We start from the raw sequence: 16802 nt of genomic DNA, 5'->3' as shown, positions 1-16802 counted from the left end.
TCAAGGATTAAAATGATCAAAATATATTTTTACTAATTTCTTTAATGTACCTACAAACTATCACTCACCTCTTGAAGTGCAGGATGTCTTTGGTCTTTGTGGCTCATTGACTAACTTGTGAATTTTCCACTGACAGAAGGGCAGGTTATTTCTGATCTGGTGATCTCATTATGTGGGGAGAATGCGGAAGCTGTTGTCTGCACTCAACCACGTACTACTAAGGTGCTAAACTGATTGTCATTAAAATAAGTACAATACAAGACGGTAAAAAAATAGAATAAATAAGTACAAACTTTCAGGTTAAAACTGCTCTTAACCAGAATATGGCTTATCAATCTCAAACACTTGAACTTTGACAGTGTTTGGTGTAGAAGTTAGGTACCGTATTCTCTGCTGTGTTTTCATATTTCTGAATTCTGCATTGTTTTTAATAACTTGTTATATCTGCCTGTCTGACTTTTTGAATGCAGTTAAACAGAACAGGTCATCGTTGTTTTTTTGAAAATGGAAAAAAAAGTTTATTTTTGTACTTTATATGCATGGATTCATGGTGGACACAAGCTTTATTTTGTATTTTGCTAAATAAAATATCCAAAGACAAAATATTTACTAAAGAAAGTCAGTTCATGCAGACACAACACAGACAAAATATGCCACGTGGTGGAGTTGAGACACAGAGTGAAAGACAAAGAAATGTGCTGACTTGTCCTAGTCACTTGTCTTAGGTTTGAAAAACAAGGGAATAACATGAAATTGAACACAAGTCTGTAATTGTCAGTATAGCTTTACGTGAATAGGTGATGTCAGAGTCACATTATACAAGCTGTCAGTCTCTGCATACAAGCAAAATATACCTGAAATTTCACCCCGTTTTCTTTTACTGTCACCGAAGTCAGTTTAACAGAACAGTGACATTGGGTCACAGTTTATCTATTTCCATTACGGTTTCATTTTCAAAACCTTTATACCTGTATTGTCTCTTTATGGACCTGACACTGACATGATAACTTCTAGTGCTAGTTTACTGTCATAACCATAGGATTTATGGTTAAAGTTCTCTTCCCCTTTCAAAAATATCTGACTGAACTATCAAATGAGATATACTGTATCATCATCCTACATGTACCATCATGGTGGCTATTTTCAAACAGTGTGCTGTACATAGTTCACCATAGTGTGCATTAGCTTGTCAGAAGAAACCTAAAGGAAGTGACACCTTGAACTTGGTATCGTGTTCTGTTTAAAACCACTGTTGTTTTTCTATACTCTGACAGACAAGTAGAGAGGAGGAGTGAGAGATGTGGTTATGCTGTGGTCGATTCATGTATCTGGTAGGAGAGTCAACACAGTGGACATGAAACAAGTTTTTTTTGTTCCAGCCACGACTTGATGCTCAATAACCACTGGCCATATGTCAGTATATCTGAAAACTCTCACAGACAAAACTCACTTTACAGGTGATTTAATGAGTCGAAAACAACATTCATACTGTAACTGTTAAAATCTTTGAGATTGCCTTTAGAAACTCACAGTGACTCTGTTGACTCAGGAAATGGGAAAGATATGAGTTTGGTAATTAATTATTAATTCATTTGATAGCTATGAAAATAAACTTTTGCACATTGAAGATCCTGCACAGTGTCCATGTCCGAGGCAGCTGATGTGAACTGTTAACGTTGAACTCTTCCATGAGTGGGCTTGGCATAATGTGACAATTGTTATGATGCACTTGTCAAGTACTTTAACTGACACACTAAAATGAAGAAAGTTACCACTAATTGACTGATCAAGTTACTTCATTGCCTGATCACCATTTAATTGAGTTACATGTGAGGACCTTTGGCTCCATCGTGTGTTCAGAAATATTCTCTGCACTGATCTCAACTTGAGAAGTTAAATGGACCCTGAGGAGTTTGCTTTTGGTTATAAAAGAGTCTCATATTAATGTAGATGAATCTACATTACCCATACTTATTAATGGGTAAATTTTTGCTGAATATATCGTTTTGTCTTTATAGTTATTTTGATATTATTATTATTATTATTATTATTATTATTTAGTGGTCGACTCGCCCAGAATTTCATGGGAATAACGCTGCCGGATCACTAGTTGGCATCGTTTATGGTCGGAATTACGACAGTATCTGATCGTCTTCGAACCTCCGACTTTGCAAATGTTTTCGCTTTTGTCCGTCTTGCACCGGTCCAAGAATTTCACCGTGCGCGCGGAGGCTCATGGGAAATGTAGTGTGAAAACACTTCGCTTTCCAAAACTCCTCGTAGTCCCTTTAAACTACTGTAGGACTGCCCCCAAATAGTCGACCAAAAAGTAATTAGTCAACCAAAATTTCATTGGTCGATTAGTTAGGTAGTCGACTAATTGCCATAAATGACGACTATTGGTCGACCAAGAAAATCTTTGCAGCCCTAGTTTAAACAGTGAATGGTGTGGAGTAATTTATGATCTGAGTAAATTTCATAGTGAGCTTTGCACAGAGTTAACAGTCATCATTAATACACTCACTTGCTCTCTCTCCCTCTTTCTCTCTCAGTTACGGCTACTGCCCGAAGTGGAAGACACTTTTTTCAAGCAGCTCTATGGAAAATGGATTTCTTGACTTGGTGAGTTGCTATTTCTTGTAACAACTAATGAGTATTGAATACCTGTTACTGTTGTCTGACATGATTAAGGAAGTTGGCTGAGAAAATGTTGCAGAAAACATGTCTTTGCCAAGTTTTGGTACATACAGTAATTAAGTAAAAAAAACTGAACTCCCACAGCCAGATTTAGGGGTTTTACTGAGTGTACCTGCAGTAGCAAGCATCTTGTAATGCAAAGAAAGTAACAAATGTGTAGGTCTTGTTGGACCCAAAACAGTTTCTAAGTTTGTCATCAGTGGAGGCCAAATATTGATGGGGTTGTCACGTGCTTGAGCTTTTGCTTGTCTGTTAACTGATAGGATTAAAATGCTCTGAGTGTCTGTGACTAGGCTTGTGCCGGTCGACAACCCCATCCTCCAGCCTAAGAGGATGATCGATGATGTTTTGTTGTTGTTGTTGTTTTTGCCATTATAAAACACACACGCTGCTACATCTGTATAGCACCACATCCATTGAGCTCTGGTTCAGCTGATCGGTGCTCAGATGGAGGTTAGATCTTCACATGTTGAACTCTTTTGTAAGTGCAGCCAAACACCAGACAAAAGAGAGAGGAACAGCTGAGCTACTCTGACAGCTCGGTCAGCTGCACTTGAGTTACAGGTGAGCCGGCTGGAGCGCTGTCCTTTTTTTTTTTTTTGTCCTTACAGGTGACGCACAATGCAGGCGTCCTTGTAAGTTTGTTGTCTGACGTTCCATCACAGGGAGTGCACTGCATAACTGGCACATTCTGTACTGTAGGCCAAGTACTCCCGTGTGATTTTTTTTCTGCGAAATATGACTGAAAGCACGCATGTGTCGATGCAGGTGTCAACTCGCCCCCATGAGGTGACAACATAAGTAGCTAATTAATTGATAAAAATTAAACGGTCAAAGTTCTTGTTATTGGTTAACAGTTTAACGGTTAATCGTATGCAGCTCTATTTCCAACAATCTTCATTTCTGGATGGAAAACAAAGAAAAATAGACCACAAAAACCACTAGCCTTTAATCAGGCACAGCACGGCACGGCACGGCACGGCACGGCACAGCACAGCACAGCACAGCACAGCACAGCACAGCACAGCACAGCACAGCACAGCACAGCACAGCACAGCACAGCACAGCACAGCACACAATGTGGCCCCGGTTCACAAAGTAATCACACAATACAATAATCAAGAAAACAGAACAACCCTGCGTGCAATTGCATGCGCCCCCCTCGCCCTGCGCACATTAAATCCACCCCTGCAGCGGTGCGTGCTTCTGCCAAGGAACAGTGGAGCAGGACGGGGAAAGCAGGAAGTGTGGGTGAAGTGCAAAGTACAAAACTCCCTTAGATGAAACTTACTTTACCTGTTGAGTAAAGTGTAAAGAACCAAACTGATCATAGTATTGACTGTTAAAATCTTAAATATTGCGCTCGCTGTGACCCTGCTGACCCAGGAAACTGGAAAATTATGTGTGGAAATGAATCATATATTCATTTAATAGCTATAAAAGTAAAACTGGTAAACTTAGACTTTCAAACATTGAAGATTGAGACTGATCAAGTTATTTCATTGCCTGATCACCATTGAGTTACATGTGAGGACCTTTGGCTCCATCGTGTGTTCAGAAATATTCTCTGCACTGATCTCAACTTGAGAAGTTAAGAACAGTTTATATGCTCCAGATCTAACAAACTAAAATACAGAAGACCTTTTTAACAGTATACTAAAAACCTTAAACAATATTGTTACGTACCATTGCTTTTCTGTATTTGATCTAAGTTCACGGGTTTGTTTTGGTTAAATGGACAGCAAGCAAAAAACCTCTTATGTATGAATCATATTGATTTTTATTATTTATTTAAAATGCATATAAAGATTTTTTACGACAGTTAAGGTGGTTGTGGAAAGTCTTTTGTTTTCTTCTGTACATGAGTGTTTCCTGCAGTATCAGCATTTCATAATGAAAAAAAAAAATCACAGTACTAGCACTGGACCTAAGTCACTTACCAGCAGAGGCTAGATATTGATTGAGTTGTCACATGCTTTTTCTTTTGTAATCAGTACTGTTTGTGTTTAACCTCTTACATGTTGATTTGACCATCAGACTGTTCCTATGGTTGTTGAAGAGAGTCAGTATTATTTTTAGTCTTGGCCACAGTCCAAATTGGCTTTTGACAAGTTGACTCAGGATGAGGATGTGTTTTTGTTTCATGTTGTTACCACCCTGTCAGTTGTTCCGTAGTTCATATAAAAGTGACTTCCTCGGCAAGGCTCAAAACTGGACAAAAGTGTCCAAATAATTCAAAGCTCGAGCCGAGCTGCAGGTGAGCCGGCTGGAGAGCACAGCGTTGTTTCATGTCTTTGTCAGACACAGTCTTAGTGGAAATTGCAGTGTGCATTTTCATCTTTGTGTTACTTGACCGTAGCAGCCAAGTGAAACTGTGATTATGTGGTTAAAGAAAAAAAAAACAGAACTGTGTTTCAGTCCATACATGACTCTGGCAGGGCTGACCTGAGTGACCCTAACCCTCAAAGACTACAAGCTGTTTAACTCTTCAAATGTTACGTGTTGTAGTAGCTAGTAGAACAATATTAAAGGGATATTTTGGTGTAAGTTAAACACATAGTCTACTCTAAAGCACTGTGAGACCCAGTAGAACACCTCCTCCAGAGATCAAGTTTGCCGACCGCAAACATCTCTTGAAGCGACTTCAGCAAAGACTACACATAGCAACATACTGCTGTCTTTGTAGCCACGAGCCAACCGCACTCAAAAAAGCCACTCATAGACACATATGATGCTCAGAACACCAGACTGCACCAACACTACAAATAGGGTCCTAGCACATGATATGAGGCATCCAAACACCTGGAAGCTTTGCCTGGTTTCTATTGAAAAGAGACGAAAACAGAATTCACCCACTCTCCTATCTAGCTGTCTGTGTAGAAGTTACTACGTCGAGACGTCTGTGGTCGGCAACCTTGATCTCTGGAGGAGGGGGTTCTACTTGGTCTAACGCACTATGAGACCATGGGTTAAATTTATGCCTTCATGGTAGGGTGTGTGTGTTTTAAGTTTTTACATTTCTCAACAGTGCAAATGAGCACTATGACTGGTGGAGTAGTTTATATAAGAGGAAACTAAATTAAAATTGTGTTGGACACATGAATATTTATTGATTTATTTGTAAATCTGTTTAAGGTTATGTGAAACGTGAAAGCCAATCAATGAAAAAAAAAATGACATGGCAAAAACACTTGCAAATGAGAAGCAAAAGCATAAATGATTTTTAAACAAACTCCCCAATTCAACATAGAAATCCCACACCAAGATCATAATGGAAAATACTATGAAATTTATATTTGCATTTACATTCTATAGTAAAAATATATACAATTAGCAGCCACCTGTACAGTGCAAGTAACAAGAACATTTTACAAGCTTGATGAAAAATTCTGGATTTCTTCTGGCTGATCACTAATTCTGCACGTTATTTTGGTTCAGATGAGTTTTTCAAACAAGGAGATGCTTTTCCAGAAGGGTAGAAAGGAAGGCTAAAGTTAATTCAGGTGCCCACAGCATCAGGTTTCTACACTCGTAAATGAACGGCATAAAGTAGAGGCACTAACAAATTGTGTTTAGATAAGGTCAGGGTTTAGGCAAAGGCATGACTAATGTTTTTGGAGCAAATTAAGTTGCATTTTAATGCCTGTTGGGTCTAGTTTTTACTTGTTCTTCACTCTAACAGCAGAGTAGACGATTTCATCCTCAGCGTCATCTGAAAGAAACAAAAATAAAGAATCTGGTGAAATCTTGAGATCTTTGTATCTGTGTTCAACTGTGCTACCAGAAAACTGTGATGTAAAATAATCAAAACAGACACAACATTAAAGCTAAATTATCTTATCTATTTTTTTTCTTATACTTTGTGTTCTCTTATGTGATCTTTTATTTCTGTTTTACTTTATACAAGCAAGCAATGGGTGGGACCTATTGAGCCCCAAGCCGACTAAGAAGAAAGTGCTCCTTTCAGCTACAATTTTGTTTGCACTCTGAGCTTAACACATGGAAATAGACAAAACACAATGAAACACACAAACTGTAAATACTCACAACACAACCAACAGACCAATTTGTTGCCAGATAAACCTTGCAACCTTGTGAAATTTTAACTTCCCTTCAGAAAAAGTTGCAGTTATGGCCCAAATGACGCTGCTCTGCCTTTGCCAACTTCACTCTCACTGATTTCTAACCCTCACCCTAGTCTGGGAAAATGACAAAATAATCGCTTTTCTTTGATTATATAGTATGTTCTGAGATCGTTGGATCCAAAATTGAAATCGTTAATTAAAATTTGATTCATTGTCCAGCCCTACATGGACTTGGTAGAAAGTCTCTCTCTTACCTTCGTTAACAGTCCTAGGTTCTGGGTTCCTTCTTTTCTTCTTATTGAATTGTTGGATGACAAGAAACAAAACCAAAAGGAGAAGCAGGCCGCCGACAGTTACCGTCACACTCATAGCCGGCATAGCCATGAGGCCAAGTTGTGAAGTAGAACCTGAATCTGAAATGTAGACATTATAACACCTATATTAGGTTGATACTGAAACTGTTCTGAAGGGGAAAACATTGTTCAAAATCCCTATGTTTAAACTCACTGCGCAATACTGATTTAAATTTTCCTTTTTCAGAAGAAAACAAATCAATCAATCTGTTTATGAAATGAGTAAATGATTAAAGGGATAGTTCAACAGTTTTGCAAATTGGCCCATTGCCATAATTGCTATAGTCGTAGCAGTAGGTTCGTTACCTTTAATTGTCGGTGCAAGCTATTTTTAGAACGGCGGAGCGGCAGGCTGCTCAGTGCTACGCTACGGAGGCTCATGGGATTTCTTGGTTTCCCTCATCAAATACACAATCCAACAACTCCAAAACGCTCTTGTGGACAAGTTGTGACCTGCACATTCACCATGCTGTGAGATAATAATGCAACGTTACAAAACTGAGCCGTTTTCAAGGTAAATACAGACTGCTTGCTGAAAAACTGCCCCTGAAGGCAACGCACATCAGCGGTTTTGCATGAATTTACCTCTAAAACAACTCTGTCTCATAACGTTGTGTTATTATCTCATAGCGTGGTGAATGTGCAGGTCACAACTTGTCCACGACAGCGTTTTGGAGTTTTTGGATTGTGTATTTGATGAGTTTGATGAGGGAAACCAAGAAATCCCATTAGCCTCCGTAGCGTATCTCTGAGCAGCCTGCCGCTCCGCCATTCTAAAAATAGTTTGCACCAACAAATAAAGGTAACGATGGCAATGGGCCAATTTGGCAAAATGTTGAACTATCCCTTTAAAAATGGAATTTAAACTTTTTTTTCCCCCTTTATTTAGATCTCGAAAACCATTGAGGGTAAACCCTCATTTCCAATGACGTCGAGAGCACATCAAATCAAAACAACAATCACATAACAATTGCAGTAATCATAAAAATACAAATCAAACAGCAATACGATCACGCATTATCAACAATTTTAGGATTATTTTTGAAGCAGTTGCATTCAAAAGCGTGCATATTTATGACCATGTTTTTAATAAATGTATAAAATACATTACCACTACAGCTTGTGAGGAGGATAAATGTTTCCTTTCTGCTGACGTTGTTATGGGCATTACATGTCAAAGTTCCTGGGTGTTGGCCGTCTAAGTCCAAAGTCAAAGTGACCTGTACTTCATCTCCCTCAGAGGAGCAGTTGACCTTCATCTTTTCTGGTGACAAACACACCTGAGACACAACTGGTTCAGACACTGGAGCTGGAAGACAAATGATATAGTCACATACACAAAGTATCAACAACACTGTCAACTCATCTATAGATATCTACATCTACTTGAATTTGAGAAAAAGTTTTTATGGTTTATTTCAACCACAAAAAGTTTTCATCAGAGATTAAAATCAAAGGTGTACAAAACAGGAGTAGGTATGACAATGCTTTGTTTATATTTAATAATCAGATATGTTACACAAAATATAAAAAAAGAATAAAAACATTTGGTATAAAATTCACAATTGCGATGTGCTGTATTTGTATAATAAATACTACATGCTACAATATTTAAAAGATAACAAGTTGCACAATTTATATTGATGTTCAGGTATTGCTCTCAACACACAGGTTGCTCAGCACATAACTTGAGGATGCATACATTACAGATTCTTACATCTGTATTAGTGCAGAGCATAAAGGGTTAATTCAAAGAAAACTTTTTCTTACCTTGTATTTTAAGGTGGATTTTGACCCGGTGCAGTAATATACCATCAGTAAGTGCATATATTTCCAAAACGTAATCTCCAGAGTCTGCGTTTGTCACTGTCTCGAGCCTAAATGTTCCATTTCTGAAGATTTCTGAGTGATTTCTGTAGTTGCTGTGAATGGACACTGTTGTAGTATCGACTCCCCTGATCTCCATAATGATATCGCAATTCTTTTTCAGTCTTGTCTTTTTATTTTCACCAATGGGTAGGAGAAAAATCAATGGCTGCCCGACGGCTCCAAGACACTGCTGAGCTCCACTGGTTTCAGATATTTTGCACTCCATAGCCCCTGATAGACACAAAAGAAATATACTTATCAAAAACATTATTATAGTAACTGGCTTATAACATTTAATTCAAACAATAATCTTAATACTTGAATGTTGGATGTCTTTTTTAACTACAGTATGTATGTATGATTAATTTCCTGTGCTTTCGACCAGCAACATTTTTTTAAATTTAATTGCCAACTTAATATTATTTATGACCAATTAAACTGCAATAGTTTGCGGTAACACTTTAAAACAAGTACACACTATTGAGCATTAGCTTAAGCATAATAAATACTGAATTCTTCATTTATAACGCATGGATACTTGGTTCTTATCAATGATGAGTAACTGTGTTTACTGTATAAACTACATACTGAGTATTCATGTGTTATAAATGATGAATTCAGTATTTAATGCTTAACTAATGCTTAATAGTGTGTACTTATGATAAAGTGTTACCCAATTTGCATTAAACACAATTTGCTGATTGGCAAAACACGTAGCTGTTTTTGATAATATGAAATGTAGTATTAAGTCCATAGTAGTTGAGTCTATACAGTAACACTTAACTATCAAAATGTAATTGCTGAAGTTTACCTTTTGCCAGAGCTGCTGTTGTCAGAGTTGTGATGATTAACTGGGTGAAATTCATTTTCTCTGTAAGATAATTATGTTATGTTTAAAACAAATGTCTTCCACAGTGTATAAACAAGAATCATCAAGCTGTTTACTCGCCTTTTTCTAAAGAAGCTTTTGTCTGGATTATCTAATTGCTGCATAATTTAATTTTACTCATTAGAATATATTTTTACTCATCACTTTAATGTAACTACAAACTATCACTCACCTCTTGAAGAGCAGGATGTCTTTGGTCCTTGTGGCTGATTGACTATCTTGTGAGTTTTCCACTGACAGCAGGGCAGGTTATTTCTGGTCTTTCGATCTTGCTGTGCAAAGAGAATGAGGAAGCTGTTGTCTGCACTCAACCAAGTACTACTGAGGCACTAAGCTTATTTTACTTTTATCATTTGATTAGTTTGCATTGCACTTATTTTAATGACAAACTTTCAGATTAAAACCGACATTTATCTTATATGGTTTATCAATCTCAAACACTTGAATTTTGGCAGTAACTGGTGCATAAGTGAGGTATTCTCTGCTTCATATTTCTGAATTCTGCATTGTGTGAGCTGTAGGTACTTTCATAACTTGTACAATATTTACCTGTCTGACTCTTTGAATGCAGTTAAATTAGCTCCTGACTTGTGTATAAGAACAAGACAAACTCAGTTGGTTTGTTTTGTTGTAAATAGGGGGAAAACATTATTTGTGCTTTACATGCATGAATTAGTATTTTTATGACATATTCAAGGACATGTCTGCAAAATATTTACTCAAGAAAGTTAATTCAAGCAGACGCACAAACAGACTTGTTAACGTTAAGTATCTGCACAAAAGACGCCATGAGGTGGAGATGAGACACGGAGTGAAAGACAAAGAAACATGCTGACTTGTCCTAACTTGTTCTAGGTTTGAAAAATAGGGGAAGAAGATGAAATTGTACACAAGTCTGTCATTGTCAAGAGAATTTATGTGAATTAGATTAAATTAGATTAGATTAGATTGCTTTATTTGTACCCGCAGGTAAATTTGGCTCGCAGTGAGAGACATTCATACAAAAACAAGTTGGTCATTATACCCATCATCATTCTATGCTGCCTCATAAAGTGCATGTAGAGTGGCTAACCTCAAAGTGCACAGCACAGGTGCATAAGTGGCACATAGCAACAACTCATCATCAACATCATCACCATCATCATCATCATCAACATCACCACCATAGGCGATAACACAACACATCTCCATTACAGTTTCCTTTTCGAAGCCTCTATACTATACTTGTCTCTTTATGGACCCTTTTTATTAAACACTTCCATGAGAACATCTAGTGTTAGTTCTCTTCCCCTTCAAAAAATATCTGCCTGAGAATTAACGTCATAGTTCATTCTCAGTCAGATATATCTCGTTGTGCTACATGAACCCTCATGGTGGCTATACATGGTTAACCATAGTGTATATTAGCGTTAGAGAAGAGACCTAAAGGAAGTAGCACCTTAAACTTGATATCATGTTCTGTTAAAAACCACAGTTGTTTTTCTGTACTCTGATAGACGAGTAGAGAGGAGGAGCGAGAGATATGGTTGTGCTGTGGTCGATTCAAGTATCTGGTAGGAGAGTTAACACAGTGGAGATGAAAGAGGCTTTTTTTGTTCCAGCCATGACTTGATGCTCAGTAACCACTGGCCATTTGTCACTATATCTGAAAACTCTCACAGATTAAAATCTTTTCACCTGTGGTGTAAGGAGTAAAAAATGATGTTGATCATAATTGTAGCCTAATTGTTAAAATCTTCAGAAGCACTTAATGGGAAAAATATGAGTTTGGAAATTAATTAAGCTACTGTATGACAATAAAAACAGGTAAATCTTTGTGTCAGGTGCTATTGAGTCTTATTGAATCCTGCGCAAATGGACAGTGTGCAGGATTGAAGATCTTGCACACTGTCCATTTCCATTTGGGCTGTTGCTAGTCTGGACACCTCCATGAGTGGAGTTGACATAATTGCATGACCACTGTTTAGTTACATGTAGGAGTTTGGCTCCATCTTGTGTTCATAAATAATCTCTTCACTGCTCAGATTTTAAATTCTCTGCTAGTACTCATCCATTCTCACTTAGTTACACTAATTATTTATTTCAAACCCACAATAAAGAATAACCTACCTTTTCCAAATCGGTAGAAACCTAAAACATTATCAGACAGCAAGCAAAATTACTTTTTAATGAATCATATCAAAGTTTATTTTAATCACATATACAATTTTCATGACAATAATTTTTAAGTTTAAAGTTGACATAACTCAAATTCTTTCTAAGCCACACTCATTAATCCACTTCCACAATGACAGAGTAAAGTCTTAGCAAAAAACTTCAATTTGATTTACAGAAGTAGGCTATTCAGAGCCTTATTTCAGTAAGTAGCCCGCTGGCAGTGACTACAGCAGAACTGACACTCAGACAGGATGGGACGTCACTATCAGGGCATTGAATGGGCCTTTGGAAGCCACACACTTTTCCCACGTAACAGGCAATACAGCGTTATCATAGCTGTGTGCTCCGGGTCATTGTTATTCTGACAGGTATTTGTCATGTTTGCTGCATGTGAAAGTTTTTCATCACTGATCACCCTGTATTTTTTATGTTTGTCCAGGGATTTTCAATAAATGATCAAAAATCACATAACATTTCTCCTTTCACCAGGAGTTGTGTTAATTAAATTACATGTTAAATTGTACAAAAGACAAATGGGGGTCAGAATCCTTCATGAGGCTATATATACATTTTATAAAAGGCTGAGAAATTAAAAATTGCGCAGCAAATCACTTAAAGCAACAACTAAATGAATGCACTTCAGTTCAACAATAGTTAAAAGAGTAACTTTTTACAAATCAAAATAAGCAGAACTAAGAGGAAATTGGAAAAACAGACAGTTGCTACAACTGTAGGTGGATTTAAGCAACACTAACCTTATTACAAAACGCATTTTGTGGCAATACCTGATAGTAATGATGGATTTAAGATGGATTTAACAGAGAAGTCATTCCATCGGGAATACTGGGCAACATCCTACAGCAAATATCTGGATAGTCTTAATTATATAATGTTCTGTATTAACACACAGTCAATAGTTCGGTAAAGTCTTAAGGTCTTTGCACACTAAGTCTGTTTTTTCCCCCCCCGAATGCGTCTTTCTAATCCGTCAGCTGATAAAAATCATTTTGCACAGACACTTTACACACTGAGTCCTCTGCGTTTTTATTTTCTGTTCCAAACTTCAGAAAGGGAGACAAAAGTCTATCTAAAAGTTTATCTAAAAATAAAAAGAGAAAAAAAAATTGTTGTCTATCCAGTCCTGAGATGACATCAAGAGCAAGAGGACCTGCTTGTAAATGAACTGCAGAATTATCATGATCACTTCCATACTTTATTTGAGGATGTCAGTGGTCCAGTTTGATAGATCTTTAGCTCTACTGGAGCCACACATTAAAGAGAAACTATGGAAGTCAGGTCGCTTTTCCTCTGTTTTGCTAACCCTCCGCCTGGCTATGTGCATTTGTTTACAACAAAGCCGGCGTCAATCAATCTGTGGAGCGATGGATTACGTTATATAACATATACAATGTTACAACGTGTATATTTGTGTAATCTTAACCAAAGATTAGTGGATGGATGAAAGTTTTGGCGTCAGTGTATAAACATGATCGTCACAACATAAGGCCGGATTTATTTTTAAACGTGCTGCAATTTTGGACAAAAAAAAACCCGACTTAGTGTGCAAAGGCCTTTAAAATCTCCAGAGAAAATATTGATGCCTTCTGATCCAAGTTCAGTCTGGTTTGCCTCGTTCTCTGCATCATTAGAACAGCTTGGTCATAATTTTTTCATCTGTAGAATTATACAAGATAAGCAAAAAGACAATCATGATAAAGACACTCATGCATTGAGAACTCTTCAGTATAGTAATACATCTGAGAAACTTCAAATTAGTATATATATTCACTTGCTTTATAGAAAATTCATATATCAACCCTCTCACCTTAAGTCTTACGCCTTGTTTTCTTCTGTACATGGTAGACAGCAAGACACAGACCCAAAAGAAGCAGAGTGAGAACAATCGCTCTCACAGCCACGATGAAGTGACAAATGGATTCTGGAGAACACAAAGACCAGTCAAGAATGTGTCAGACTGTATCTAAAATCCAACTTTGAAAAATTAGCTTCAATAATGGTATAACATCCATTACCTCCGCAGTTCGTGAGGTGGATGAATGTTTCCTCTCTGCTGATGTTGTTCTGGACATTACATGTCAAGATTCCTGTCAGTTGGCCGTATAAGCTGATGGTAACACTGGGTATGTGGTGTTCATCTGTGCTCCCAGCTCTGGTCTTTATCAGAAAGTTACCGTCCAAAGTCAAAGTGAAACCCACTCCATCTCCCTCAGAGGTGCAGCCGACTCTCATTTGTTCTGGTGACAAACACACCTGAGACACAACTGGCTGAGAAACTGGAGCTGGAAGACACATAATATGAGACACAACCACAACATGTTCAGCACAGAGACCTTTTTAGGTTTATAATACGACACACATGTTGTAAGTTAAACCATTGGATCACTAAAAATGTTCACAATATAGGAGTATAAAAATATTTTTTTTGGTTTTACCTTGTATTGTCAGGTGGATTGTGGTTTTGTGCAAAAACACACCATCAGTGAGTCCATGTATTTCCAAAATGTAATCTCCAGAATCTGATTCTCTCACATTTTTGAGCCTGAAGGTTCCGTTTGCCAAAAATGATGCGTGGTCTTGGTATCTGCTGTTAATTGTTCGTGCATTATTGGCTATCTTTAAAATGTTAAAGTCGTTCTTGGTCAGAATTATCTGCCTATTTGCACCACTTGGCAGGTTAAAATTCAACGGCTCCCCAAGTGCTCCGAGACACTGTCGATCAGTGTCTGCGACAAAATTGCACTCCATAGCACCTGATGGAAAAGAAAAAAAAAATCATCAAAACAGTGTTCTCAAAAATAAAATGGTGTACGACACTTGAGGGGGAAAAAAACTTTACTTTAAATGTACTTTACCATATGTACCATTTTCCTGTGCTTTCAACTGCCAACCATTTACTGACTATGCAAAACTAAAGATACGGCGAAGCTCTGAGCACCTGTCCCTGCAGCTATTTCATAGCTGTAGGGGCCAGTGCTCGGTGCGATTGCCCCCATGGCCCTAATAACTATAAAGACAAAACCATATTTATCGAAAATGGACCCATTAACAAGTGTGGGAAATGTAGATTCATCCACATTAATATGAGACTCTTTTATAACCAAAAGCAAACTCCTTGGGGTCTCTTTAAAGCAGAAGTAAGTGGTCCGGTCGTTTTCGCTAATGCTGCGTTCCAGGCAGGCTTTTGAAATCGTAAATTACAGCTTCAAGTCACAACTTACGACTTTGTAGCGTTCCAGGCAACCCACTCGTGTTTTTCCGACCTGTTTTACCGGTGAAAGTCACTATAACGGCCACTCGTAACTTCCGACCGGTGAACTCGCACCAGATCGAACTGGTACCACTTCACGGTCGGAAAAATACGAGTTTCCTTGAACGCACCATAACAGTCCTCATCCCTACGTCGCCACATTCACGGCGTCCCTTGGCTGCACACACAGCCCTGCATGCCGTTCTCTCTCCTCATTGGATAAAAACTGTAGGATACGATAAATGTTTTCTCCTCGGCTCAGAGCAGAGCAGAGTGACTGACAGACCCGTGTTTCGGTCCAAACACTCTATGTAAGTGATTGCTGTCGGAAGATATAACTATTTAAGACTTATATTAACACAAATATATCACTTACTTCTGCTTTAAATTATGAATAAACAGTGAGCAGCTAAATACAGTATCACTGAATCTAAAATGTAAAAGTTAGTGTTTACCTTTTACCGGAGCTGTTGTCACCAAAGTTGTGACGATTATGAAGATGAAATTCATTTTCTGTTGTAACACAATGAAATTCTGTTAAAAACATGGTCAGTGTCACCCAAAAAGTTGTTTGCTTTTATACTTTTACCAAGAAGTGAATTTGTAGTCAGAATTAAAATCGATACTTGGATTATACAATTTACACAGTGCTTACCATAAGTTTTTAAGTCGACATAAACATAAACTGTTACTCACGGCGTTGACGACGGTGTGTGGCTTGTCAGTGATCTACTGATGGCAGACGGGTGTATTTCTGGTATTTTATTCTTGCTGTGGGGGCAGCACTGAGGAAGTGGTCATGTGCCTCCATTTAAGTACTGAAGCACTAAAATTTTTAGTTTGATGAATTTGTGCTGTTCTCATGTTGATAGCACAATTACTGCTGTTAACTCATGGTGTTTCAATCAGACCATTTAGTGTATTTGGTGATGAAGTGTGTTATTCTAAGCTATCATTGTCTGCAGCCCTGATCCATCTATCTTTTGCCGTCTCAGAGGTTTTTCTTATATTCTCTGTACTATGGCCAACTTCACTTTATGTGAGTTGTGTTATTAGCACCATATTACCATTACAGTTTACAGTAACCTAGTTCCCGTTGTACACTCATAGCGGAATAGTGTCCTGCTGAGCCATCAAAAAAACAACCACCATGTTCAACATACGGGGTGGTGGCTCTGTGTCATGATCACTTTTCTCTTGCCATCATATTTACTACAGTAATTTTTTTGGTTATTAACAGTAATCTACTCACTGACTGTCCCTAGTGACATAAACCTTCTCATATTCAATCTGAAACGTGTTGCTTTTCACGTAGTATCCATTACTTTATTTCAAACTGAAGAACAAAAAATATGAAACTGGTCAATTACTATTCCAAATACTTCTACTGTAGAAATCATTTTCACCATATAGTCAATTAACTTTCACCTGGTTTTACTTAACGTCAGCATTCGCAGTCTCAAGTTCAAAACGATCACTTGCTG

At 37.8% G+C, this 16802-nt stretch overlaps 3 protein-coding genes across 3 annotated transcripts in view; 1 reads left to right on the top strand and 2 right to left on the bottom strand.

Annotated features, from left to right (window-relative positions):
- Positions 1 to 2553: 2553 nt before the first annotated feature.
- LOC146974105 (solute carrier family 22 member 4-like) overlaps positions 2554 to 16802 on the top strand; it is a 56290-nt gene continuing 42041 nt past the window's right edge. Inside the window, exon 1 of the mRNA XM_085797203.1 lies at positions 2554 to 2622. Coding sequence (XP_085653329.1) covers positions 2599 to 2622 — 24 coding nt within the window. The 5' untranslated portion in view covers positions 2554 to 2598. The remainder of the gene's footprint in view (positions 2623 to 16802) is intronic.
- Positions 6357 to 9870, bottom strand: LOC146974110 (uncharacterized). The gene is made up of 4 exons (XM_085798877.1): positions 9816 to 9870; positions 8906 to 9235; positions 8247 to 8444; positions 6357 to 6409 (listed from the first exon to the last, which is right to left on the bottom strand). The coding sequence occupies exons 1-4, from the start codon at positions 9868 to 9870 to the stop codon at positions 6357 to 6359; spliced, it is 636 nt and encodes a 211-aa protein (XP_085655003.1).
- Positions 13877 to 15828, bottom strand: LOC146974109 (uncharacterized). The gene is made up of 4 exons (XM_085798876.1): positions 15774 to 15828; positions 14504 to 14821; positions 14084 to 14350; positions 13877 to 13989 (listed from the first exon to the last, which is right to left on the bottom strand). The coding sequence occupies exons 1-4, from the start codon at positions 15826 to 15828 to the stop codon at positions 13877 to 13879; spliced, it is 753 nt and encodes a 250-aa protein (XP_085655002.1).

The sequence above is a fragment of the Trachurus japonicus genome, chromosome 14 (assembly GCF_045865225.1).
Source record: "Trachurus japonicus isolate A0001 chromosome 14, Traja_1.0".
Lineage (NCBI taxonomy): Eukaryota > Metazoa > Chordata > Actinopteri > Carangiformes > Carangidae > Trachurus > Trachurus japonicus.
Note: the sequence above shows the minus strand (reverse complement) of the source record. Positions and strands in the feature narration are given on the sequence as shown.

Coding starts and splice junctions, on each gene's coding strand:
- LOC146974110 (XM_085798877.1), bottom strand. CDS start 9,870: ATGAATTTCACCCAGTTAATCATCACAACTCTGACAACAGCAGCTCTG. Junction 9,236..9,815: donor AACAGCAGCTCTGGCAAAAG/GTAAACTTCAGC, acceptor TGTGTCTATCAG/GGGCTATGGAGTGCAAAATA. Junction 6,410..8,246: donor CCTCCTCACAAGCTGTAGTG/GTAATGTATTTT, acceptor TGTTTCTTTCAG/ATGACGCTGAGGATGAAATC.
- LOC146974109 (XM_085798876.1), bottom strand. CDS start 15,828: ATGAATTTCATCTTCATAATCGTCACAACTTTGGTGACAACAGCTCCG. Junction 14,822..15,773: donor GACAACAGCTCCGGTAAAAG/GTAAACACTAAC, acceptor CTTTTCCATCAG/GTGCTATGGAGTGCAATTTT. Junction 14,351..14,503: donor AATCCACCTGACAATACAAG/GTAAAACCAAAA, acceptor TGTGTCTTCCAG/CTCCAGTTTCTCAGCCAGTT.